At 38.1% G+C, this 26,327-nt stretch overlaps 1 protein-coding gene across 2 annotated transcripts in view; it reads left to right on the top strand.

Moving 5' to 3' along the window:
• AFF2 (ALF transcription elongation factor 2) overlaps positions 1-26,327 on the top strand; it is a 350,449-nt gene that overhangs the window by 74,290 nt on the left and 249,832 nt on the right. For both annotated transcript variants that reach the window (XM_075054426.1, XM_075054425.1), the window contains exons 2-3: positions 13,656-13,776; positions 21,123-22,013. In XM_075054426.1, coding sequence (XP_074910527.1) covers positions 13,656-13,776; positions 21,123-22,013 — 1,012 coding nt within the window. The remainder of the gene's footprint in view (positions 1-13,655; positions 13,777-21,122; positions 22,014-26,327) is intronic.

Here is a 26,327-nt window from a genome sequence, read left to right as displayed (position 1 = left end):
TATAGAGTATATTCGTCCTGATATTAATTTGGTACAATACCAGTTAAAAGAACATAAAGCTGTAGTTCTGTCTTCTGACTGCTGCTTAATGTGTTTAATACCTGGCCTGCAATGGTGAAGAGATCCACATGGCTGCGGCCAGATGACCTCCTTGAAGCTGAAATCATTAATTAAAATGTTTAAATCATCAAAATAAGTAAAGGTAGATGTGAAATGTGGCTATACGTGTGCAGTCACGGGGCTCCTAGCTAACGATACGCAAATGGCTGTAGAGGCTGTTAGCGCGAGGCGCTGCGCTCTCCCAGCTGACGTGCTGAAAAGCCGTGTTTGGCCGTGGCCGACCGATCCCAGGGGTGTTGGCTGGCAGGGTGCAGGGAGGCAGCCTTGCCGGGACCACCTTTTCTGAGGGTTTGGGCCATGCTGGCCGCAGAGATGAGCTACCTTAGGGTATTCTATGATTCTATGATTCTAAATGTTGACCCTTCCTGTGGGAACTTCTTACTTGGTGTTTAACTTAATGTTAGGCTTGGTTCATTTTGCTCCTTCCATCAGCTCTTTCAGGGCATGTTGACTGATGTGGGCATTTGTGGCTCAGGAGGCCAGGCTAGATAAGTCAAGGCTGTTGGCTTTGTCTCTCAGGCTTGTCTTAACCATAGGTGGGTGTTACGTGGCCATAAAATCCACTCTGTAGGATTGTTTGCTTGAACAGATGTTACATTGGCTTTAGAGCTGTAATTATTCTTTATTTATGTCTGGTTGCTTGAAACTGGCATTTAAAGAATGACAGGTTCTGGGGTAATACAGAAATGTGGGGGGGGTTGAATTACATACAGTATGTTAAGTTAATGTGAGGAGAATAATCCACATTGTAAAAATGAGAGAATCATTCCTAGACCGACAGTAATACACACTTTTTTTTCTTCAGGCTTTCAGTGTAGCAATGCAAGACTTTCAAGTGGAAAATTGTTAATTTACTATAATGAATTGAAACGTGAAAAAACAAATATTTAGTTAATTGCCTCATAAATCTGTCTGTTACTATCAGTGGAATTAAATTGATAAACAGTTCTTTAAAATTAATTTCCACATGGCAATGTACAGATTTTATTTTATTTTATTCAAACCCCATTAGGTATTTGTATGAAAGAAAACATAAATTTGTATTTCTGTCACATTAAAGAGTGTGTGTGACAAAACACACATTTCCTACCGTGGGTACTGAGGTTTTAATACATTTGGCATAATAAGGAGAGCTCAACATTAGTTATTTTCAAAGGCAATACCAGCTGAAAAGTGGAAGTACATCATACTTTCATGATTGTATCATGTCGCTTTACTGTCAATACAGCTTAACTCAGAGTCCTTTTGCTGTTGGGGTCAGAGGCCCATGGACATGGCGCTTGAAGGTCACATGCGGTTTTGGGCTGTTGCCAGTGCTGCAAGTGCTTCAAGAGGCTGAGGGTAAGGTGGGCTCTCTCAGGGGGACTATGAAGCTTATTTCTTGTCACTGCCAGGATGGGAGTTCCTGGTGAGAGGAGGAGGTCAGTGTTTTATGTTACTGAGCCTGTATTGCCTCCGCAGCCACAACTTTTCCCAGTTTCAAGCCTGCTGCGGTTGTGCTTGTGGGCCCTTGGTATGAAAGGAGGTAGGAAGCTGAGTGCTTTTGTACTTTAATCACCTAATGACATTATGCCCTGTGCAGTATCATTTTGTCAAAGTAAGTGGGGCACTACACAAAATTAAATCATTTGATACACTCCATCCTTCCAGCAAATGTAATAAGAACATCCTTGCCAACCTCTCCCGGTGACATTCAGCAGGAGAAAACGTGTCTCGCGGCATATGACCCAATGTTCTGGAAATGCACATAAAGATAATTCCTTCTCGCTGTACGGTATTGTTAGATAGTCTTAAATTTCAGCTTGATGGTTGTCATCTCAGAGTTCAGTGGTGGATGAATGGTTGCAAGTTACAGCTGATCTTACAGTGAAGTTTAACGTCTGAGAGTTGGGACTCCTCAGTTTTCTTCCCACAGCCATCTCTTACTTCTTGAATGACCATCATCAACTCGCTTAAACTTTCATTCCCTTAGCTGTTTTGCGTGACGGTAGTTGCTGCTTCCCAGAGGTGTAATCGGGCATGACTTGCTCTGATTCATAAAGAGCTTCGAGATTCCCCCAAAGAAGCCAGCTAGAGGGACAAAATATTAGTGATAACAGTGACTTGTAAGACTTCAGAAGAAGGAGGTTGCAAACACATTTTCATTTAGCTTTAATAATACTTTAATAATCAAAAGAAGAAATGTAATATTTCATATTTAAACAAAATTGCATTCGGTTTCTTCTCATGTTAAGTGAGTATTTAAGCAGGGTGGAAGCTAGTTTACATATTTTTACACTAGACTATTTTATTATTAAATACTGAAATATGCTGAAGTTGGCCAGCCTCCAATGAATATGACTAAACTTACAATGCATTTTAATATTTGCATGTTACATAGGATAATATTTCTGTTAGACAAATGGTTGATAGTAGGGAATTTTTAAAGGATGCATTTTATTAAATAACACGTGTTCATTTTATGAAAATAAGTGATATTCATTTGCTGATTGACAGCAGAAGAGACAAAAATGTAAAGGGTTTGGAGTGTAAATAACTATTCTTCAGGATGCGGTAATCCATGTATCTGATTTTGAAAATGCATGGTATAGTTAGTGCCGTGGGATGTGTGCCTGAGATTCGCCAGAGACTGAAGAGCACAGGAGCTTCCTGTCTGTTTGCCTGTAATAAGTGTAGGTGCCCCCCCCAAATGCATGTGAATTCTCTTCTCACATATTCAATAAAATACAAAAACAATCTTGTTAAATCAATCAGGTTTTCAGACCTATATGAGTGGTAAATCTAGTTTGAGATAAGGCGATAATTTTCAGATGAGTTGTGAAACTCCTTGCCACAGAGTATTCTGTTTGAGAGCATTCTTTGGAGAAAAGTCTTCTAGAGATGTCAAATACAAATATACCAGGTCCTTTGTACTTAACATGTAGCTTCACGTACCAAAAATTTCTCAGGGCAGTGTCAGTATTTTGGGGAGCTCTTTGCTCTGTTTGTAGGGGCTTTACTGGGCCATTGTCAGAGGCAGGATGGGTTAAACAGAGCTTTGGTGTTACTTTCTTCTGGGAATTTGGCCTTAAATAGCCATGTTTTCTTCATTATGGTATTTCTGTCATTCATGAAGTCAGTTATACATGTGAGATTTCAAACACATTCAAAACATAATTGGGGAAACAGTTTCTGTTTGGCTCTGGAAACTGCAGTACTGGAATAATCATTTGCATCACACCCACCTTAAAAATTCAAATAATTTCAGACATGAGGTTGTAGTTTTGGCCAGTCTAAATAAGATTGTGTTATGATTTTGCTCTGTCTAAAGAAGCGAAATTATTTTACAATTTTTTTTTTTGAGTGCTCATTTTTAGCTTTCAAATTCCAGAGTACGTTTCAAACTTGTGTCAGTAACACCTACATGCCATGTCCCTAATAGCACAGCTTTCCCATGTTAAGTTAAATCTAAGGGTCGTGTTTTTTCAGGGAGCATGGTACATTTGCTTTACTTTTTCTCAGTGACAAGTGAGACAAGATCTCAGTGATCTGCTGCCGTGTGTGCGTGTGTCAGTACTTACTGTGAGATAGAGGCAAATTTGATTATTCTGTAGTCAGTTGGTTGAGATATCATGTGTACAATCTATAACATCACTAAAAAAATGAAAATTGCTCTTTAGCTCAAAGAGATAATGGCCTGTGGGGTAGATTGGGAAGCTTATTTGGTATCTTTTTTTTTTTTTTTTAAGAAATTCCCAAATTTCATTTAATTTGCATTTGTCAGCTAGGAAATCTATGCAGTCAATATCTGTTTTAAGTAATGACCATAGAAGCTCTGTAGCTCTGGCATGTGCTGGTTTGTACTTAAGACTTTTTAAACTCTTGGCAGTGGATAAAAAATTTCTGTTAGCATGAGTAATATAACAGAAAAGCTAGTTCATACCAATAACTTGCTGCTGCTTAGAGCTCACTGTGTTATGAGACCTGACTTTTTTGTCATTATTAAATGGCTAGGTCCCATCCAATCCTCATTGAATTCACTGGGAAAATTGCCAGTAGCATCAGTTGAAGTTGAACTATGCCCTTAGAGAGGATGTAAACCTCAGCAATGCTGATGAACTTTGTGCTGCTTTGGTTAAATTATTTTGTCATACTTTATACTCTGTTTATAAATGAGGAATAAACATTACATGTTTGCTGAAGACATGAACAGTATTTGTTATAGATTATCTTCCTCACTAGAAGCCAATGATTATGATGATAATCCATTGACCTGCTGACTCTGAATCTATTTAGGAAAAATAAGTACAAAATATTATTATTCTTTCCTGAGCTGTGTGCAACAGGCACGTTGTTGCTGTGAGGCTTTTTAAGGTCTAGTGGAAAAAGGCTTAAAATTTGGAGTTTGAAACATTCTAGGTGCCTTCCAAGCTGTTGACCATCAAGTCTCATGAAGCTACAAAATCATTGCATCTCCTGCAATTTGCTAGTGCCCAAGATGGGCAATATACTTCACAACAGCACCAAAAAAAGGGATGCATGTTTACTTGAATTTGAAACAAGAGCACCTTGCATGTATTTAATCATCTCTTTCTTTTCCAGTAGATATTACTACAACAAGTGGAGGCAATTATATAGGGTTTCAACTGAGAGAAGAATAATTTCTTTAGAAGATAATTTCTCTAGCCAAACAGTGTCCTAAATAACAATCAATTAAATTATATTAGGTTTACAGTACTATTTTTCTATCCATTGGGGTCTCTGAATCAGTCTGTATGTGCGCACTGCACACAGAGACCTGCGTGCACTTCTTCAATCTAAAATTGATGAATGAAAGAGTCATCCTACTGAATTCTTAATTTTCCTGTGGTGGTATTCTTCAGCACACGTTAAGTTTAAGAACATGTGGTTAAAGAGCTGCACAGCATGTGAAAGTGCTCAAGGGAGTAGAGGTGCCTGTTAGTAAATGAATGCATTTATTAGAGCTGTAGGAGTAGCACGGAAGCACTTCTGTGATAAAATACTCAAACAGTTGAGTCTGCTGATTCATCTGTCTCCAAAAGGTTGTGTTAATCAATGATTGTTTTGTAACATTTTTTTAAAAGGCTAGATTTATTTCTGTTATCTGTCTATTGCATATCATTGCCAGTATTTCAAGAAAATACAAATGCATGAGCTCCATTTTTAAGGAAGCATCCTACAGGTGCCCAGGAAAGTTTTGAGTAGTAATATTAAATAAAAATCTTAATTATAAATATGAAAAAAGGTAAAGATAGAAGTAGAGTTCCAAAATGGTTTTCAGCTCAGATGTAAGAATGCAATCACATTAAGTGATTAATAAATTAAAGATTTTGTGATTCCCTATATTGAAATACATTTTAATCTGTGAAAATGGTACATGTACAAAAAGAAACTGGGACATTTTCAAGAAATTTTTTATGATTTGAGGTATCCAGGTGAAGGAAAAACAGACTGTAAGAAGCATTGTCAGAAGATCTTTAATTGTATCAAATTAGTGTTATGCCTTGGGAGTAATATATGTACAGATATACACTTTGTAGCAGTACTACGCCATGTTTGCTGTTGAAGTGTATAAAGAATAATGCACAGCATGCAACTAAACGCAACTATATTCATCTGTAGCACGTTAATACATAGAATGTTGGTTGGTGTGCGCTGATGGGCGTGTGATGTATGATGGCAGCTAGGAAGCCATTAGGAGATATGCTGTGAAATGTGTTTGAATTATAGTATATACTTTGGCAAAGACTTAATGGCTTTATTGCTGTCAGTGAATTTTGAAGAAACTTCAAATCCAATTATCCAGAATTAAAAAACCCTCAAATTTAAAAAAAAAAAAAAAAAGAAGAAACTGCCATATACTGTTAAACTCATAAGGGCAATGAAATTCGGACTTTAGGTTGAACCTCCTTCCCTATTCAACCCTCTTGTAGTAATCAGAGCCCCCTTACAGTCACAGCACATTACCCATCTAATAAAGCTTCCTAATCCACCTCCTTTGTCCTGAATGTAATTCATTTGATGCCAAAAATGCTAATAAATTTCACATTTATGTAAGTTTGTTACAGTTTATCAGTGGTTTAGTGTAAGTCATAACTAGAATACTGGGTTCCAGGTGTTTCTGGGAAGTTGATATCAATGCCTTAATGTTCATTCATTTATTAAAAGAAAAAAAAAATGACAACAAAAATAACATATAATGGTATCTTAACTAGGTCTTTTATTTATTTATCAGATGTTTACTCTTAGAAATATGGCATGTTGGAAAGCTATTTTATGTGACTGATGTTCTAATGACTATTTGTCTTTTAATGTCCTTTTGGAGCTGTGGTTATAACCATTTTTCCCTTTAGTTTTCTTTTTTTCCCCTCTTTTCCTTCAGTTTTGCTTTTGTTTCTCATACTACAAATTTGAACTGACAAGAAGGCTGTAATAGGACTCTAAAACATACCTTGAACACACATTGTTAACCAAATTACAATCGCTGATGTCATTTACACGTGTTGCCTTTCAAAGGATGAACATGTTCATTTAATTTGCTTTTTAAATATCCATAACAGTGTCCCCAAGCATTTTAATAAAACAGAAACAGTTAATTATTGCCGAATAAGGATATCCAAATATAGTGGTCTGCAGTTTGCATTTAAATATATCTGACAGCACTTCTCTCTTGAAGAGAAAATTGCGTAAATTGCCAGTTATAATAGTTTTTAATAAATAAGTCTTATCTTGACTCTGTTTCTCTATTTCTTTCCCACCCCTCTGCAATACTGTTCAACAACCATACTTTCAGTGGGACCATTTCTATTACAGAGTGATTGAGCTCTGATTTACACATCAATTACCCAACTTCATGGAGATTTTCATGCTCCCCTAGCTGACATCAATGAAGCATAACTGCGTAAGCGCTTTATTTCATCCCAGTTTTTGATAACTCAAACTGATAACTAATCATATTGAAAGACAATGTGCTATGATACAGGAAACAATAAATGCTCCCCTTTGAAACCTCATCTATTCTTTATACGCTTACTATTCAGGAGCTTATCTCTGTCATCCATTCCCCCAGAATCGTTCCTTCCAAATTCACGTTAAGGAAAGGTTTAGGGCTGCATAATACCAAAAAGAGGAGAAAATTGAGTGAAAATAACATTTTGTAGGTACTTGGGGGGGTGAAATAACTAAAAAGAATGAAGAGTATGACAAATATAAGCCAAACCCTTAGCCTCCTAGCTTAAATTTCCATAAATTGCCCAGGGGTCTCTTGGGTGTTATTTTGTTCAGAGGCTTTAATCTTCTGTATTCTCTATCAAATGTGCTACAGGAATGGCATTGTTTTTAATGCAAATTGTTAAGAGATTTAGCTCGTGTGGATAGATAACCAGTGACCATCTCAAGTGTTTCTCTACAGAACTGTTGAACATCAAAGACAGAATATTCTATGTTTTAAAATAAATCATTTATCTTGAAGTGCAGTGCTAGATGTGTTCTGTGCTAGATACTTTCAGTAACTATTCATGCTATGAAGAACAACACAACATTAATGTTAAATATGAAAGACAGTGAGAAGTTGTAAAGCTATTCTATCATGGCTTGATTGGTCTCTGTCAAGTAGTAAAATTACGAGGACAAAGATGCAAGCTCAGTGGTGATAAACAGAGGAAGAGGAGTTTTGCTATTTTAAGTGTAGTACTGCTTGTGATGTTTTATCATTAAGGGGAACACAGACTTCAGATGAGCAAGGAAGTTGGCAGTATTTCTGCTTAAAGATCAGGTTTTGAAATTCCTCTCATTTACTGAATACATTTTAAGACCTGCAATGAAATTTAAGACCTGAGGCTGCCTCCCCCCCCCCCCCCCCCATTTGGAATGAATGTATTGAAATACCAGAGTGTATACTGGGAGAATCTGAATATACCAAGGAGGCCTGTTCTCCTTCCCTTGTACACTATTGTGGTAGCCTGCTTTTACAGGAAATCAATGGAGTTATGGTGAGATAAATCTGGAGTTAAATAGAAGTGAATTCCCATTGTAATGTATTTGCTAGAAGCAGTCTTTTACCTAGTTTGATTGTCAGATGAAATGCTTTTTGCCTTACATATTTACTCACATTGAAAAAGAATTGCCCTGGTGTGGAAAAGCAAGCATGTATTTTAAGCATGGGAGTATTCTTATTGATCTGAGCTGGTTTTCTCATGTAAGTCAAATATGTTCATGAGTGGGTTTTGATTTGGGGTTTTTAATACCTTGTGTAGGTATATGAGTTAGTTTTCGAGGAAGCCTGGTTTCTGAGTTTGCTTCCCCAACTTCCTGAGTGCTTGTGGCAGAGCAGCGATTCTGTCCCAAAGTCAGAACTATGAAGAAATAACCTTGAGAAAGGACTTTCAGTTCTCAAGTTTTTATCATTTTATATCCACGGTATCTTAGTTTAGAAGCTTATGTTTATTTCTTGTTTCCACAAATGACAAACATTTCAGTTTGAGGACTTCTTTCATCATTTAGGCATATCCGATATTTTAAGGAGGGTGGAACTAGTACAGAGGGACATGCAATTTGATCATAGTGTGCATTTTTGTGAATTCAGACATGTTCTTGAGAACAGCAACTACTTCTTCCCTAACTTGTGGATAAAGGCTGTTTTTCGTGAATGTTGTTCATTTGTCCTCATGGATGTAGTCTGTCTGTCACAAAGCCTCTCTGCTCCAGCTTTTTTATTGATTGTTTTCCTATTGGGCTTTTGTTCTGATTGAATCAACAGAGCAGTGTTCTGTTCTCATTCATGATTCTTCTGCAACATTAGGTGTTTGATCATTTTTTTTCTCTTCTACTTTTTCTCCATTACACAGTGACTACTCCTTCAAACTTGTCTGGTCTGCCTTCTTTCTTCTACTCTTTCTCCTGTCTTTCAGGCTCTTGTCTGCCTTGCCTAGTCCTTCACGCTTTGGGAGACTATTTCTGTGGCTTTAGTTAGCACATCTTTGAAAATAAACCCCAAATGCTAGGTCTCAGCCTTTAGCTGTTGGTCTTATTTCATCAGCTTTCCTGTAACTCTTCCCTCTAACCTCTTGCTCTGTTGCAGTCTGTCCTAAAAGGTTTTTTTCTTTTCCCTTCAGATCTTTTATACCACATCCTCTCACTTTCACCACAGATGATTGCACTGTCCTTTCCACTGCCCTAAATTTTATTCTTCTAGTTCTCCTCTTTGTAGACAGTGCATGTCTGACTTCCATCTCTGACTGTCAGATCTGCATTTTTAGGTTCTAATCCGAAACCTACGTGCATGCCTGTTATCTTTTGCCTTCATATAACCTCCTCCTGCCTCAGCCACCTTCTCCCCTTCTCCATTCTCTGCTTGATCGGGGTTGTCCCTGCAGCCCTTGTGGGCTGCAGTGGGTGTGAAGGGTGCAGTTCCATGGGCCTTACTGACACTGCAGATTCATGCAGGCTGAGCACCTGGCCTGTCACAGTGCATCAGCTCACCACTGTCCCTTAGGGTGTCTGTAGCTGAGAAGAATGATGAGTGGATGTATGCTGGTCTAATTTTAAAGGATTAAGTATCAAATGCCGTTATTCAAAATGCATTTGCAGCGTGCCTTGATGTTAAACATACCAAAACAATAATACAGTTATGGTTAGTATTCTTTCTGCTGTATCCAGCACGCTGGTAATTTGTAGATCAGTGGTCTCATGCGCTCTTGTAGTGTTCTTACTGCTCACCATTCCTGATCTTCTCAGATTTATGTAGAGACTTCCGCATTCAAATTTGATTATTAATCTAATAAGTGGTAACAAAACAATAAAGCTCATGTATTTAAACTACGTTGTCATGTAATAGCTGTGTCTAGGGAACTGGCCCTCTCAGATACAGTGAGTATCATGGCCTGCAGCTGTTTTCTTCTAAATCTCTTTTTTTTTAAATATTTGCAGAAGTCTGTATTTGTGATTTCCTGCTCTCCTGGCTTTAGAGGAGTCATGAAGTATTTCTCATACTAATGAGAAAGACTGAACTCTGGTGTTCCTCATGGTATCTGACTATAGTTTTCACTGACACCTTCACCACTAATCACATATCTGTATTTCACAGAACATTAGTTAAGCTAAATATTAAACATGAGTCCAAGAGATCGCATGGTGGCTGCATTACGAGTTTCTGAAGAGCATCCCATTAGGTTCTCACTGCGCTGCAGCCTTAAGATCTAATCAGCATCCCTCTTTGGATTACAAGGAACCCAAAGAAGTTGTTATCCTAATCTGTGTATGATCTTATAATATTTGACTTTCTGTAGCCACAATCGGCGCCCTGTCAAGCATTCCCATAGCAAAAGTACATTTGCAGAGAAATAAGCCAAGTAATTGACCTGACAGGATGAGCAACCACTTCCTTTTGAATGGATACTTTGTACACTTAAGGCTGCAATGTGACTGCATGAGTGGAAAGTTCAAAATGAACCTTTAATTTATTTTTTTGTTGTTCTCACAAGAGAATATATGGGAGAGATTTGGACTGATGCAGAGGTAGCAATTCACTTAGGGCTTTGCTTCTGTTATAAAATGGATGCTCACAGTTTGGTGGCCTATAAACATTGTTGGGATCCAGGGCATGAGATGTGCCTTTGTGGTCACCTCTTGCGTGTGTGGAATAGATATCTTTCATAAACACATGCACTAAAAGAGAAAAGCTTCACTATGTTGTGTTGGAAAATACCATTTTTTCAAGCTTTTGCTGTTAACATTGTAAATACTGTCTTAGCTTAAGTTAATATCTTTCAAAATAGCATAATCGCTTTAAATTACTGCTGTTTTCATCATTTTTGAATTTGTGGTTTTTGTAATGTGTCACAAAACATATCTAAATAGTCTTAGAGCCTTTGCTGCTTTTTCTCACGTAGGATATGGCATAATGCCTCACTTGGTTCCCTAAAAACTTCATATGCTTGTGACCAGAGCCAGCTTTTAGATAACAAAGCGCTGGCACCTCACATGAAGGGTGAGATCTGTTCTGTGCTGTAATCTGTGATTCTGTAATCTGAGTGTTCAGTGGCCAGATTCAGTTTGATTTGAATGGGCCCTGGATTTCACCCTGAAACTCCAGGCCAAGGTTGCCATTGGGAAGCTGTAAAACGCAGCTCTAACTTTCATGAATAATCATTTCTGAAGTGAATGCTGGCAGTGCCTGGGATAGGACTGCTCCCATAAGCAAAGATTACATATGCAGGATATAAAATCCTGTTTACACTAGATCCATTCTGCTGGTGTTGAGACTGGGTTTATAACTTCATAATGATCTGATCTTGCTGCAAGAGTCACGCAATCTATGGGTCAAACTGCCAAAGAAATCCCTCGAAAGGTCTCCCATGAGAGAGGTGAATACAGTGTGTTCCTACAGCTCCTGGGCTGGATTATTTCTGGGCTAAAGCAGCCCCCTACTCCAGAAGAGCTGTGGGGAGTGATGGAATCAACCTTGTCCTCATCTTTGCGTACCAATTTGGGAAACAGTTTGTACTTACTTATTTGCATACCTGTGGATTTTAATCTTGGTTTAGGACATGAAAAGAAGGGAGACTCATACCCCCCTTCATCTTTTAGTGAACGGGTCACTTGTGGTTTGCAGTATTGTGTCAGCAATATGATCATGTGTAGTATAGTAAAGTGACTGTTGCTTACACTTTCCCTTCCGTCTCCCTCAGGAAACCAGCAAACAGTACTATAGCTTTTGCAAAACTACCGGGAACAATTGTAACAATGTTCTCAAGCTTGGTGTTGGTGCCAGTGAGGTCACTACATTAGGTGGTGTTATAAATAAATAAATAAAACGTGGCATCTTTTCAGCCTTCTAACTTGTAAAAGGAAAATATGGATGGAAATCATTCAGCTCAGCCTATGTAGGTGGCTTTGCATTCAGTTTACAAGCCATACTCAAGCCTTATTCAATCTAAGCCTGAGTGATCTTGAATTGCTTAAACCAATTTTTAATTAATATTTTTTTATTTAGGGATCTCATTGTGGTATTAGTCTTTCTTTTTTTTCTTTCCTTCCCTGTACAAAAACACGTATATGAGTGTAAGGATATGTGGAGTCATCAGACAACAGACATATGCTTTCCTGTGCTCTCTGCAGGGCTTGCAGATTCAAACACAACCTGCCTGAATCATAAGAACTTTAATTGAGTAGATAAAGAGGTCCTCATAATTATAAACTGCAGTAGGTATAACAAGAGGCTAAATACATAGCTGTGGTTTTAATTAGCTGGTGCTTCAAATTAGTAATTGTGGTTTCACTCAGAAATCAGTGACTTTATACACTGTTAAAGCCTCATCACTGTGCAGTTCATTCCTCATTATATCTCTCGGTGTGAAGCTTTCAATACAACATCATGCTGAGCTAAAAAGGCAAAAGTTGTAGATATTTGGTTATCTTCCAAGTGCAGTGGAGCTCTATGGAGATTTAATTCACTCTCACCAGAGATAGAAGAATTAACTGTTCTTTGTTACATATGTAATATGTATGTTTGTATGTATGCATTCGTACAGAGAGGGTGTGCATGGATGTGTCAGGCATGTCCAGAATCTGTCAGGGAAGTACTGCTTACAACAGATAACATCAGTGTGTATACTGAATCTGCTATTCAAATTGTCGTCTGGAATTTTGTAGCTAATTAACCGACACAAAGCAGAGCCAAAAGCCTCATAACAAATCAAATATGGGTTGAAAGCACAGAAGTGTCCCTTAACGCTTGTCACATGAGAGGTTGTCAGTGCAAGTTGAAGCATGCATCTTTTCCTTTCCTCTTTCCTTTCCTATTTTCCCCCCTCCTTCAGGGTTTTAATTATATCTTCTCCCTCAGAGGAGCAGGAGCTAGTTTGCAAAGCCAAGAGACCAAAGTGCTTCTGTGCTAGTCAGTGGAGAAGTGAGTGTGGTCTCTCAGCTTGTTGCCTAGGACTGGCAGGTGCACAAAGTAAGCTGACATACAGATAAGTGCCACTCGCCATTGCTACACTGAGGCACTAGGTCCCTTTTTGTTTGTTTGTAGAATTATCTGATACTGGGAATCAAGTCTAAATCACACGAGGCTGAACTGGAGCATTGGGGTGTATGGAGACAAGTGCTACACAGTTAAATGGATTTGAAGATGTTGCTGTGCTTCCTTGACTTCACATTTGCTTTCTCTGCACAGGCACATTCTTCGTGAGCACATGTGCATGTGTGTGTGTGCATGTATTTTATGGACTGTTCGTATGAATGCGTCAAAATGTATTTTATTCTTCTGCATAATGCTCTGTTAATTTGAAAAGAACACTTTTGTCTGTTTTCATTTTAGAAGTGTACTGACTGTCCGACTGCCCAATTTCACATAGTATTATGATTCCCAAATTTACATTTGGGAAAATTATTCAGTGGCTGTTTTTTTCTTTCAGAATTGTCCTCAGGAGTTGCATTGTTTATGATGTTTTGCTGCTTTTACTGATGGTAGCGAACATGTAACTAAATTATGGGGAAAATAACGTGTTGTCTTTTTTTGTCCTTCTATTCTTCAGTCACTATGAGCAAGACCGGAGTGCACTTAAGCGGAAAGAATGGGAGAGAAGAAACCAGGAAGTCCAGCAAGATGAAGATCTCTTTGCTTCAGGTTTTAACCTCTTTGGGGAACCCTACAAGGTAAATTGCATTGTTATGCTTTACATTTTCAGAATGTCTTTTACCTGCATGCATTTTACAAATACAAATAAAGCTTCTCATCACCTGTAAGAAACAAAAGTATCGCCTCTGCCTTGGTACTTATACTCTTGAATACACTGATTATCCAAATCAGCATATGGCAGCAGAGCAAACTGAATGCTCTGCCCAACATAGCATGCTAGCCTTGACAGAATCAGGAATTTTGTTTACAGTCCAGTTCCATATTTCTTCCTCTAAACACACAGCAAAGTCCTGCAATAGAAGTATGTGCAGCTGATCTCTTGACAAGTGGGTTCATACCTACAAAGCTAGCACTTAGTCCTTTTATTTTTAAGAAGAAAATATACCTGAGTTATTAAAACCAATGTCCTTTCTAATGTCCAGCTAATGAGTCCATAAGCTTTCCTCTGCAATCATAACCATCCAAAGAAGTCTTTTGGGAGACTGTCTGAATCTTTGGGGAGCATGAAAAGGGTATGAAAAGGACTTACAACAAGTCTTATTCTCTCTAAGGAGCTTTGCTGTCTGAGATTTTCATCACCAAGGGATGCCCCCCTTTATGATTTTTGCAGCTTTGATTTTCAGTAAGGCATTCCCTGAAGAATTCATCAGAATGTAAATTTCCGTACCTCTTTCTCCTCCCAATCAGTGACATCCATTGAAAGGCCACCACTTCATCTTTCCATTTTACATTGTTAGCAGCTGTAGGGAGGATGAGGGCTCTTTGAAAATGGCCTGAAAAGGAGGAGGAAAGACTGGCATTATTATCAAATGGTGTCTAATAATTTTAGACTGGGAGAGTGTGAGGGATACACTTGACTCCTATCTGTCCTTTGGTTCAGGCTGACTAAGGAGCAACAGGCCTCATGTCCTTGGAGTGAACTTGTGAGCTGGAAAGCCCCTGGCTCACGTACAAGGGAGTGAAGGTGTCTTGAAAAATCTTTCAAAAGGTGGTTTCAAAACCCAGAAGTGCAAGATAACTGAAGTACGAAACAAGATATCAGACCAAAAATGAAGACATCTATCTTGTCTGTACCATTGACTCACAGCCAACTACTTCTCCCTATAAATATTACCATCAGGATGGGCCCAATTTGAGCTCTTCCTGAATTGCAGCTGGACTGCACGCCAGGTAACTCTCCCCTTGAGCAGGGATGCCTCTCAAGGGTAGAGATTCCTTACCTGAGACTAAAAGATCCTTCCTTCCCTAAGGCAGAGAGATCCCTTACCTGCAACAGATCCTCTGTATGTGACTGATAGCATGCTGAATTAATACTAGGAAACATTACTAATCCATGTAGCTACTCAATATTGTTGTAAATACTGTATGGATAATTCCATTAGACATAAACCATTGACCAAGTCTGAGACTCAGATTGGATCCAGCTGCACCTAGGCTCCAAAAGGAGTTTAGAAAGGAAGGGGGTTCAGTCTGAACCTCATGACTCAATGGGAGGGTCCTCTTTACTCTTTGCATCTTTGGTCTCTGTTCAAATCATTCTAACTTGATTCAAACTCAATTTTCTTTTGTATGTTTCTTCCATGCAGTAATTAATAAGGTGAACCTTGCCATCAAACTTACTGAACCTTGTCAAACCACTGTTAAACTGTGTTAAATTCCATCAAACTTATTGAACTCTGTCAAATTATTATTTTACTTCAGTAAAACATATTACTCCTTTTCTCTTTTGAGTGAGGTGCATTCCAGTCATCCGTGACAGAGACTTACTCAGCCAAATAAGGACTATGCACTAGGACCGTTTGTTTGTGGGGTCTTTTTGGTTTGTTTTTATAAAAATCTAATCAGTGCACTATTTCTGCACTGGATCACACTTCAGCACCTTTATTTATGGGAATAATAACTTACTATGAACTGATTTTGTTGAGACTTCCTCCAGGTTGTGCAAATGTTTTTGTTCATGTAAGTGGTCATTTGGATTTCAGTAGGTAGACCGATATGCAAATCACTGTAAAATTTTGTGTCAAGATCTAAAAGCACCCCCAATATCTATTGTACCATAAGAATGATAATACCTGATTTTACATCTGCTTAGTGTGCGTGTATTTGCACCAAGCATACACAGAGCATATGTTTTGTCAAAAACTAAACAACTAAAAAGCAAAAAATTTTCTTGGTGATCTTCCTAAGCAATTTTTTTTTTTTTAATTGCTTTTCACCTCCTTGGCAGAGAAGTTTGTCAGATCTGTGGGATTCAGCAAAACATAATGTATTGCTATCCTAAAAAGCATTGTAATTATAAATTGCGAAAGTAAAAATTAAGAGGCAATTGCATGCAAAAATAGTTACATCTGTCTTAAATTTGCACAACAAAGAGAACCAAGATTGTATAGGAAAGCTAGGTCTTGCCTACATTTTACACTATGGAGAAAAAAAAAGGACAAAGTGATAGACTGGTATTTCCTTTGTAAGTTCTGCATTGCTAAGAACCAGCCACAGTACAGTTTCCTAGGAACTAATGAAAGCTTGATCTAACTCTTAGTGGATATGTAGTAACTTGTATTCTTAAGCAAGTGCAAAACTAAATTTAGGGGTTTTTTTATTTTTATTCTAATATAAATGCAGAGGCCATGAGGTGAGAACAAATGTGCTGCACATTCAGTTTGAATTCCTTTTCCATTTTGAGATGAACAGATGTTTCTGTGTGGATGAGACTCAAGGCATGGTGCACACAACAAGCTGCACCCGTCTTGTCTCTTCTGGTTGCTCTCAGTGGGAGCAGAATGAGATAAAACGCTGCCCAGCAAAGTCAACTGTTGTGGCCTGTGATGGGCACAGGGTCCACATCCTCAGCTGGGCTAGCTCAACTAATGAGCATCAGCTCAAGGGATGGCTGGTACAATTCTGAAAGATCTGGGGGTGCAAGGTAAGATGGAGACTACAGTGACAAAGGGAAGGTTGGGTATATCAGGTCTCAGGAAATAGAAAACATCTCTTTTCCTTTCTTTTATTCCCAGACCTGGTGTCCTTACTTGTTTATCATTCCTTCCTCATTTGCTTCAACAGTAACCCAGAGAAGGGACTGTTGGGGTAGGAAATACCACCACTGCTGTTTTGATGTTTTAAAGACTGAACAACTGGCAGCTGTTTTAAGATCGCTTTAAAGTTAGGGATATTAAAATTTGGTCAAAGAAAGGAGCCCAGATTTTCTCATGGAGCTTACTGCCATTGTGTATCATGAGATATGTGGAGTATCTGCCTCTATCTATCATCTCTTTGCTCTAGCTGTTAGAGTATCTTTCTTTCTATCCCTCTGTCAGATAAAACATAGGTGATCATTATAGTTTTGGACAAGTGCATGTTTCTGCATTGATTCTTTGTAGTATATGTATGTGTACACATACATGACAAGAGATATTTATTTCTGTGGGTGTATAAAATACATTTATACATGCTTACTAAAAGATAAAAGTGTTCTTTTGAAGCTTCACTCTCTCATGTGGGGAAACAACACCTTTGACAACGTGATGACATCCAGCATTTTTTTGGGGAAGGTCAGGCAGTGAAGGCTGCGTTGCCCTTTAATGCAAGTGGGTTGCAGGTCTTGCCTTCGAACTCTGGTGCAGCCTGCTAATGCTTGATTTTGCAGAAGTGATCAGAGAGGAGCCTGCAGTGTTATGACAACAGACATGTGAGAAAGCAGTGTTAGAGTTTTCCTGAGAAAAGCTGCAATTTTACTACTGAATTGTTGATACCTTTTAATGTTTTAAATTAGTAAAGGGTTTCAGAGATGAGTATTCTAGAGAAAACAGTAGGGGTGTTTTTGTTACTTTTCAAAGGAATTGCCTCAGAAGAGTTCAACCTGAGAAAGAGAACGCAATGGGCAGCATTTGCATTGGGGAACCTTTAGTGAATGTTAAATCATTTATCTTTTTCAGGTAAAGCCCCTACATGCTTTTCAAGTTTAGCATAAAAAAGATCTCCGCCTCTAATCCATAAAGGTTAGTTTAACTATGAGGCATGAGAAAGTGAATGAATTATGAAACCTCAAGTTTTATACATATTTTCACAAAACCCTTGTAAATTGGGCCTATGAGTTTGAGTGCATTAGTTCTTTTCTTTGTAAAACTATAATGCAATAGCTAGCTAGCAAATTAGTCTTCCAATAGGATTCTATTACAGATCTTTTTTGAAAGCAGTAGAAGCAAATGTAGGAACGTGTATATTTCCTAAATTAACAAGAGTCTAGAATGAGAGGGAAGGCTACTAGCCATGAGTCACAAACCAGACATATAATTTATGCCTTGGAATACTCAGAAAATGCTGCATTTCCTTGATAGCGGCAAAATTGTGATTCAACATGCTGTTCAGAAAATAAGATGTACAGAGGTTTCCTTTAAGAAATCAGCCAATTATCCAGACTATGAAGGTAGAAATTGTCCCCCATCTGGAAGTAACAAAAAGCAACCATAAATTATGACTGGATTTTGTGTTTGTCTTGCTGGTATCCAGGCTTGTGAAGAATACTCTGCTTCTCACAAAAGCCCTGAATTTGTTGAGGAAATAAAATTTAAAAAATAATGTTATGCTTTATGTCTTAAATGCAGGTAGTACACTGTACTACACACCTGAGCTCATTCAGGTTGTGATGCACAACTCTGGTCTTAGTTGTGTGTGCTCTAGTTTTATTTAAGGATAAGCCAAATTACCACTCACATTCACTATCTGTTTTTTGCTTTGGAATCTGGTCCAACGGCCATTGAAGAGAGTAATAATCCTTCCATTGACTTCAATAAGTATTGGATGAGCTTTAGTGCACTCAAAATATGCTAAGGATGTTCAAATTAATTTAATCTCCATGCTTTTCAGGAAATACATTCTTTATTAATGCTCCCAGTAAATGACTACAAATAATAATGCCTAATGTTTATACAGTGTCTTTTATCCCCAGGATGTGAACATTCTGCATAAAACAGAGTTAATATCAAGCAAAATTATATTTATCATTATGTGACATGTAAAAGAAATTAAGTTGAGAGAATCAGATACCTTCAACGCAGAAATGATTGAAAAGCTCTACATTCAAATTAAAATACTGATTGCCTCTGTGAGGATCTAGACAAGAGCCATTTAATGTGCTGTGATGTTGAAATGTTACAGTGATAGTATGTCGTCAGTACTTTTGGGGGGGGGGGGCTGGGGGGTTTTTGGTTGGTTGGTTGGTTTTGTTTTGTTTTTTTTTTTAAAAAAACTTCCACTTTCTGGAAAATAAGTTAACTGCACACTGGAAGTGTAGCTGAACCAGAGGTGAAGGTTGGTGGTCAGGCTTTTTTTGAAACTTGGTTGTTTCCCATGTGCTATCCCATAAGGAGTTAAAGTGTTTGGAGAAGGAGGAAACAGAACAAGTATGTAAGTGTTTAGACTTCGCATCATAATTCCTGCTGGGCCCTTAAGCACAATGGAATCTCCTTGTTTTAAATTTGGGGGTTGAACAGAGAGAGCCTGGTTTTGGCTGCTGCCCAAACAGCTCATTGTGCAACTCAGTTGAAGGAGACTGCTCATATACAAAGAGCTTATTCTTGGCTTAGCTAGAATATAATTTTTGCCACTAAAATGACCAACCTAGGGACTTACTTAGTGAATAAAAGTGATTCGTGGTTCTCCACAACTGGCATTATTAACTATGTCAGTTAGGAGCACTGGCAAAATGTATATAGATGAGAACAACACTGAACAGTTAATTTTTAAATCACTGCCTCAGTGCAGTGGTAATATATGTTACAATCCCTGAGAATGAGCAAAAGGAAATTTGCATTTATTATCTTCTTTTTCAACATTTTTTATGGCATGTGCAGTACTAAGGAAAAAAATATCTTTCAGCAGTATTCTTCTCATCTCCTGACTAGTTCAGCAGTGGGTAATATAAGCAGATATTTCAGGAGAAATCCATGCATGGATTTTTTTCATCACTCAAACTTCTGCTTAATACTTGAGGAAAATGGGATCAGTGGCATGGTAGGATCGCTTGTCGAGGAATGAAGCGTGACACTCTCTAACCAAGTACAAGCTCATAGTGCTGCCTTTCCCCATCTTTATGGCCTGGTGTTAAGGCATCTTTGGACTGTGGCACTACTTGCTGTATTGAGTGAAAAAAAACCCTCGAACATAAGTAAAAGTATAGTTGGCTGTATCCTGAAGTATCTTACATACACTGCAACTTCATCATTCAATTCCAGACTATAGAAGTTAACCATCTGCTTGAACAGGAACTATAGTTTTGTTTGGCTTTTATCCTTTTAGTCTTGTAAAGTAATAAGCATGGGGAATAAGATGTTTTAGTTCTCTGCTGGTCATTTCAATGGAACATAGAGGTCAGTAAGAAGGCTGGTACTTTGGGTCTCTGTGGAGTGAGTTAGAACAGGAAGAGAGAGGAAATTAGCTGCATATTAATTATAGCTTCCAGCTTATTTGTCCAGCTTTTTCAAGTGACAGGGAAAAGGAAAAAGAACCAAAAAAACCCCCACTTAATACTTCAAAGGAAGAAGTATAATAGCAGTGAAACACAGATGAGTCACTATTTATTTATTAATTACTGGAATGCAAAGAAAAGCATGATTCACAAATACAACCAGCCTGCAGACAATGGAAGAATCCCGATACTTAAGAATATGGCAATCATGTCTATTTATGTTCTATAAGAAAATATTTTTGAGTGATCTTTTATTTGAAGCTACTGTAGCATTTGAGTGGGCAGAAGCTTTTTCTTTTCTGGATTCAGATGGTAGATACCTCAGGTCAAACTAAACCCTCTATAGAAAAGTAATTGGAGTTACACTGGAGTGAAGAGTTTGGCGCTATATGTTTATTACAGACTACCCAGTTTCTATTTATGACTGGACTATGGGTCAAGGGGCTGATAGAACAGTAATACACTTAAATAAACTGTGTGATTGCAATTCCAATGCTCAGTAGCCAGTAATTGCACGTTCATGTTTTGCACAATATGAAGTGTACAAGCCCAACATCTCTGACATAAAAAATATAAGCAAACTAGCTTATTTTGCTCCTAACATCCATAACTGATGCAATTTAAACACTTCTCTGAGAGCATATTTAAGAAAACAGGAAGCAGTATACAAGTGTTACTCATGCAAGCCTATTTCAAGAGATTCTTTGAACACAGTTATTGATAGGTTTTTCTTACATAACATATGCAAAATGTAATTGAAATTAAATTAAGTGTCAGCATGACACCATTAAACAGCTCACATTTGCCATCTTCTAAGACAACTACTCAGAGCAGTAACTTCATAATCAGGAAATTACCCACTCTTTTCTTTTTTTTTTTTTTTTTTTAATATTTTAGACAAATAAAGGTGATGCCCTTGCAAACCGTGTCCAGAACACATTGGGAAATTACGATGAGATGAAGGACCTGTTAACCAACCATTCCAACCAGAGCCACCTTGTAGGAATCCCAAAGAATTCTGTCCCACAGACACCCATTGACAAAAATGAACAGAATTTTTTCCCAGAACCAAGAAACAGGATGATCCCATCTCATCAGATCAGTGGCCATACATCAACATCAATGCCTCCGCCTTCTTCGTTGTCATCTAATTCTACTTTGCTACACAGTCACCAGAGCAGCAGGAAGTCGAGGACAGACTGGTCACGTGGTGGTCACAACTCTAGTGGGGCCCAGCCAAGCCAATCCAGTAGTCAGCAGAGTCGGACAAAGCATAGCTCTTCTCATGAGCAGCCACAGGGCAGGTATGAAGACCTCTATAATTGTCCGAGTGAGCAGCATAAAAGCGGAGGAACTGAGGAAGCAAATTCTATGGCAGCATCTTCACATTCGAGGAGGCATACTCATTCAAAGTCAGCACCTGGAGAACATACTTACAAAGAAAACAGTCATTCGAAGTCACCCACGGAGCTTGAGTTTGTAGGTCATGGTCCTGGATCTCCACTCCCTTCCACTTCTTTGTTATCTGCGAACAATGGTCTTTCGACCCAGAATTTCCCACCAGGACTTCACTGTAAAAACAGCATGGTCCAGCAAAAGCCTACAGCATACGTCAGGCCTATGGACGGTCAGGACCAGGTACCCAATGACTCACCTGAACTGAAACCTCCGATAGAAATTGAGAGTGGATATGGAAATCAGTCCTTTGGAACACTGCTGGAAGGAAAGGTGAACACACCTAGTTCGAAGAACAAAGTACCAAAGCTCAACATTCCTCCTGTTAGTGAAGTAAGTAGTTTAAAATATCTTCTGTCTAGTGCCGCTTGAGTATTTCATGCACTGAATGTTTTTCTCTGGAAATATGCAGTTCCATTTCTTGGAATTGCTGTCTAAAACATTCCTTTTTTCTAGAATGTGCATGACTACTTTTGGCAAAGTTTGTTGTGGTAGTCCCAGTAGCAATATTTAATGAAGTTTTAAAAGCAGTTTGGAATATTAACATTACTTTTTTCTGATTAATATTGAAAGGCCAGATCTCTGTTGGGTGTAATATATTTATACCAGCTAGAATTCTGGACAGAGAACTCTAATATCTCAGTTCTTTTTTTTTTTTTTTTTTTACTCTTTAATGCAGTTTTTACTCTTGCATTTTCAGTTAGGAGCCAGTTTGATAGAAAGATTGCTGTTTTAAACTCTAAGGAAAAATGGCAGTGTTCAAATTTCAGTGGTACTAAATAGTTCTACCAGTAAGGAATTTATTTGCAGAGTTTGCTAAATTCCTATTGCTTTTAATGGAATTAATGTGGCTTAAGTTCTGAGTAATGCTTATGAAAATGTGTCCCATTAAAGCTTTTATGCATTTTGAAGAGCTCTTAATATTGGGATTCAGTCCCAATCTCTGCTACCAACAGTTTAAGCTGTTGAATTTTGTATTGCTGGTCAGTACAGTAGTCCTGTGAGGAACATTTTACTTGGTTCATATTCGTGTTCATTCCAAGCACAGATGTATAATAAGGATACCAACTGAACTATTTATACTCTGTATACTTTTATTCAGAGTTTCTCTAAAGCAGTAACCTTTGCAAGGTAGATTTGTAGTGTACATATGAGCACAATTGCAGTATGGGTTTTTCATAGCTTTCTGTTTTCCCCCAAATATTTCCCTGCTTGGTAATATTTTCATACTAGGAATGAGGAGCAATGCATTCTTAAAACACTTTATTGCAAAAGGTCAGGTTTTTCTATTGGAATAATTGTTTCAAGCCAATAATTTGTTTGACTATTTAAAATCTTGATGTTATTTATTAACATTCCAGGCAGCAACAAAGACTGATGTGTTTTGCAGTAGAGCTTGGAATAATTTTCTGGGAACTGCATCTGAAAACAGTAAAAGGCCTATTTATATCAAGTGGAAGCTGAGGGTTGCTTGCAGATGGTGTTTTATTAGAAAATGTATTTGTTAATAAACGTAGCTTTGTACAAGATTACTTTACAGATGTTTCTGTTTATTTTTACCTTAGGTTAAAAATCTGCTGATGTAGATGGCTTCATAGTCTGTTGCGATTTGTCGCTAGTATTGTTTGGCAAGTAAATGATTGCATGCAAAGGAAATAATGATGTTGCAAAAGCGAATACATTTTTTCACTTTTGCCATCTATTAACACTATGAGTCAATAAAGGCACTTTAAAGTGCAGCATTAATACAAAGGTTTTTTGGAGATAGAATGTGCCTTTTGCAACTTGTATCAACTATTAAGAATGCTTTTTTTTTTTTCCTTTAATTTTTGAGTGAAATCCTGGCACTGTTGAAATCAGTTGAGTTGTTAGCAATGTTTTTTGGGCACAGGATTTCACCCACAGTCTTTTTGTGTAGCTCCAAAAACCTCTGTTGTGAACTGTTGCTTTTGGAAAGATTCCTAGTCACACAGATGAAAAATTACATTGTGAATTTGTTGCTATAGCTGCTTTAGTTTATATCCTATGTAGTGAAAAGTATAGGTCTATAATTAATTTCATTTATGATCAGATAAATGGTAAACTATAGGCACTTTAGAAATGAATGCAGATAATAATCTTAAAACAGTCTATGTTATAAGAGCAAACAATAATTTGAAGAGGGAAAAAAACCCCAAAGCTGTGTTAGGTGACAAATAACTTTTCCTTTCCGATACAGAACATATGACAACAGCCAGACTTATGGATCTTTTACAGGCAACTTTCCTCCTGAGTTTGGAGGGTTGAATTTTTTTTTGCCTGTGTCAGGACTGTGAACTTTGGCCCTCTGTGTTTTTCCACAGATGTGTATCCTGAATTTGATTTACCCTGCGTTCAGCAATAAAACTCCTTCCAATCCAATGTTATAGATAACTGGTTTAGTTTAAGCTTAATCAGAACTGACAGTGCACACCTGTGAAACCCATAACCTTTTCAGAATGACTGCAGTGAGTGGCTCTGTTGTAATCTTTATACAATTGATGTGGAGGCTTATGATCCTTCGGTGGTGCTTATCAATTTATGAACATTCCCTAGCCACCTTGAGGCGTAGTGAACTGCTTGGAACAGTTTTGCTCCTGCTCCATGGCTTTCCATCCTAACACTGTTCCAGGTGGTGGTGGTGATCTTCAAACTAGCAGTAGCAGAGTTACTTTTTTGGGACATTTCTCTACAACTTGTTCTGTGGCTCTCCGGTATCTTTGAGTCCATTTTTTCAAGTTGCTGAGTGTACACATAGAGATTGCACACCAAATGTTCTTCAGTGATTTCTCTCAAAATTTTGCATGCTCTTAAGATGAGGAATTCTGTGAAGAAATAAAATTCTTAGGTGATGGTCCTGCAATAATGACAGCTGTTAAGATGTGCAAAGTTGGAAAAGAAAAAGACAAGTTTTGCTGTCTTAAGGAGGGGAGGGGAATAAGTAACCAAATATTTGAACAAGCAGATTTAAAAGATGAGTTCAGACTGATGTGGAAATATGGCCTCATTTATCATAGCTTAATGGAATAGGATGTTGAGTGCCCTGGAAGCATTCTGCCATGTGTAAGGAAGTGATCAATTTTATAACATAATTTGTGTCACTTGAGGTGTTGCTCTGAGAATCTTTGCTCGTTCGCTGGGCCCAATTCTGCCCTCAGAGATGCCAATTCATCTTTCAGCTCCTTTGGAGTGGACAACTTTGTTAATGCCTTGCTGCTGGCATGTCTCCACTGTGCAATGGTTGTGGTTTAGTGATTTCTGAGTTTGTGGAGATTCATGGTAAGTTCACACTGACTTACCGGACTGGGTCAGGATGTAGTGTTGGCAGCACTTATGCACCTGCGGACCAATCCTTGCCTCTGAGTGGATGCTGTTGTGTGATTTCCACCCACACAGAGGTAGTTCAGACCTGTCTGCACCATGCATGGCTGTTGCGGGTAAAGAAATAGAAACAGCAGAGCCTCTGTAGACTTTTAGTTATGCCCTGTAAGGATTTCCTTAAGATTTTGCGATCCTTCTGATTTCTTTTACCTTTCTCCTTAATTTTACTTATCAGTATTGTTTTCTAAGGGTGAAAGTAAAAAATTTTATGGTTTGGTGCCTTGAGCAAAAGCCAGTGTAAACACTAGTACCTGGGCTTGCCAGCCTCAGATTCAGAAATTGTGAAGCAGACCTTTCGCAACTGCAAGACCATAAGGCCATCATGTAAATTCAGGGGGACATGCAGAAATGCACCAGATATCATGACATAGAATTGATAACAATGGCCCTGGAGCTAAAACTGATAGAAAAATTGCTAGAAAGCCTCAAGCTGGAAACATTATTTCCTTTCTTACTAACTCTCATCTCTTTAGTCTGTATTTACATACATACTTACATACATATATATATATATATTAATTTTGAGCCTCCATTTAACATTTGGTAAATTGTGGCAAGCCTGAGACATTGCAAAGAGCTTTTGTATTATGTAGAATTCCACCTACTTAAACTGTATGATGGCAGATGATTGTTACTTACCACTCAGAGAACTGCACAGCTAAATCCTATGCATTTCTTCAAAAAAGTAGAGGTTAGACACCACAATAACAGTTGATCCTCTCTCTGCTGCATTAAAATCCAGAATCTTGATACATGTATGTATATTTAAACCTCTAGGAATCAGATGCTTACAAATTATTTCAAATCAACTAACTCGGCAGGAGATAGCTGAAAGAAAGCCTGTAGTTTTCAGATTGGGCTCGTACACAAATTACTGAGAGTACTGAGTAAAGCAAAGGGTTTTAAGGTCTGTGGGAACATCAGAAGATGCGTTCCTGGAAAATCTTATGTGCGGTTCTCCAGAACAATGCATGGATTTCCGATAAATGTTTAGGGATGGGAAATCAAGGGCAATTGAGATAATGTTTGATTCTCAAGGCATAGTTCTTAAATCTTACTGCAAAGTTGGCCTCGCATTCCTACAAAGTAGCAAATGCTGGTGTACCAGATTTTCCCCAAAATACAAAGCTAGGAACAAATCCAAAAGTCCTACAACATCTGTGTCACCACCCACTTAAGTAATAAAAAATGGAGAACTTCTATTTTCTTTCACTTTAGTTCTAGGAAAATATTTTGACGGGTTCAGTA

Source organism: Buteo buteo, chromosome 22 (assembly GCF_964188355.1).
Source record: "Buteo buteo chromosome 22, bButBut1.hap1.1, whole genome shotgun sequence".
Taxonomy (NCBI): Eukaryota; Metazoa; Chordata; class Aves; order Accipitriformes; family Accipitridae; genus Buteo; species Buteo buteo.
Note: the sequence above shows the minus strand (reverse complement) of the source record. Positions and strands in the feature narration are given on the sequence as shown.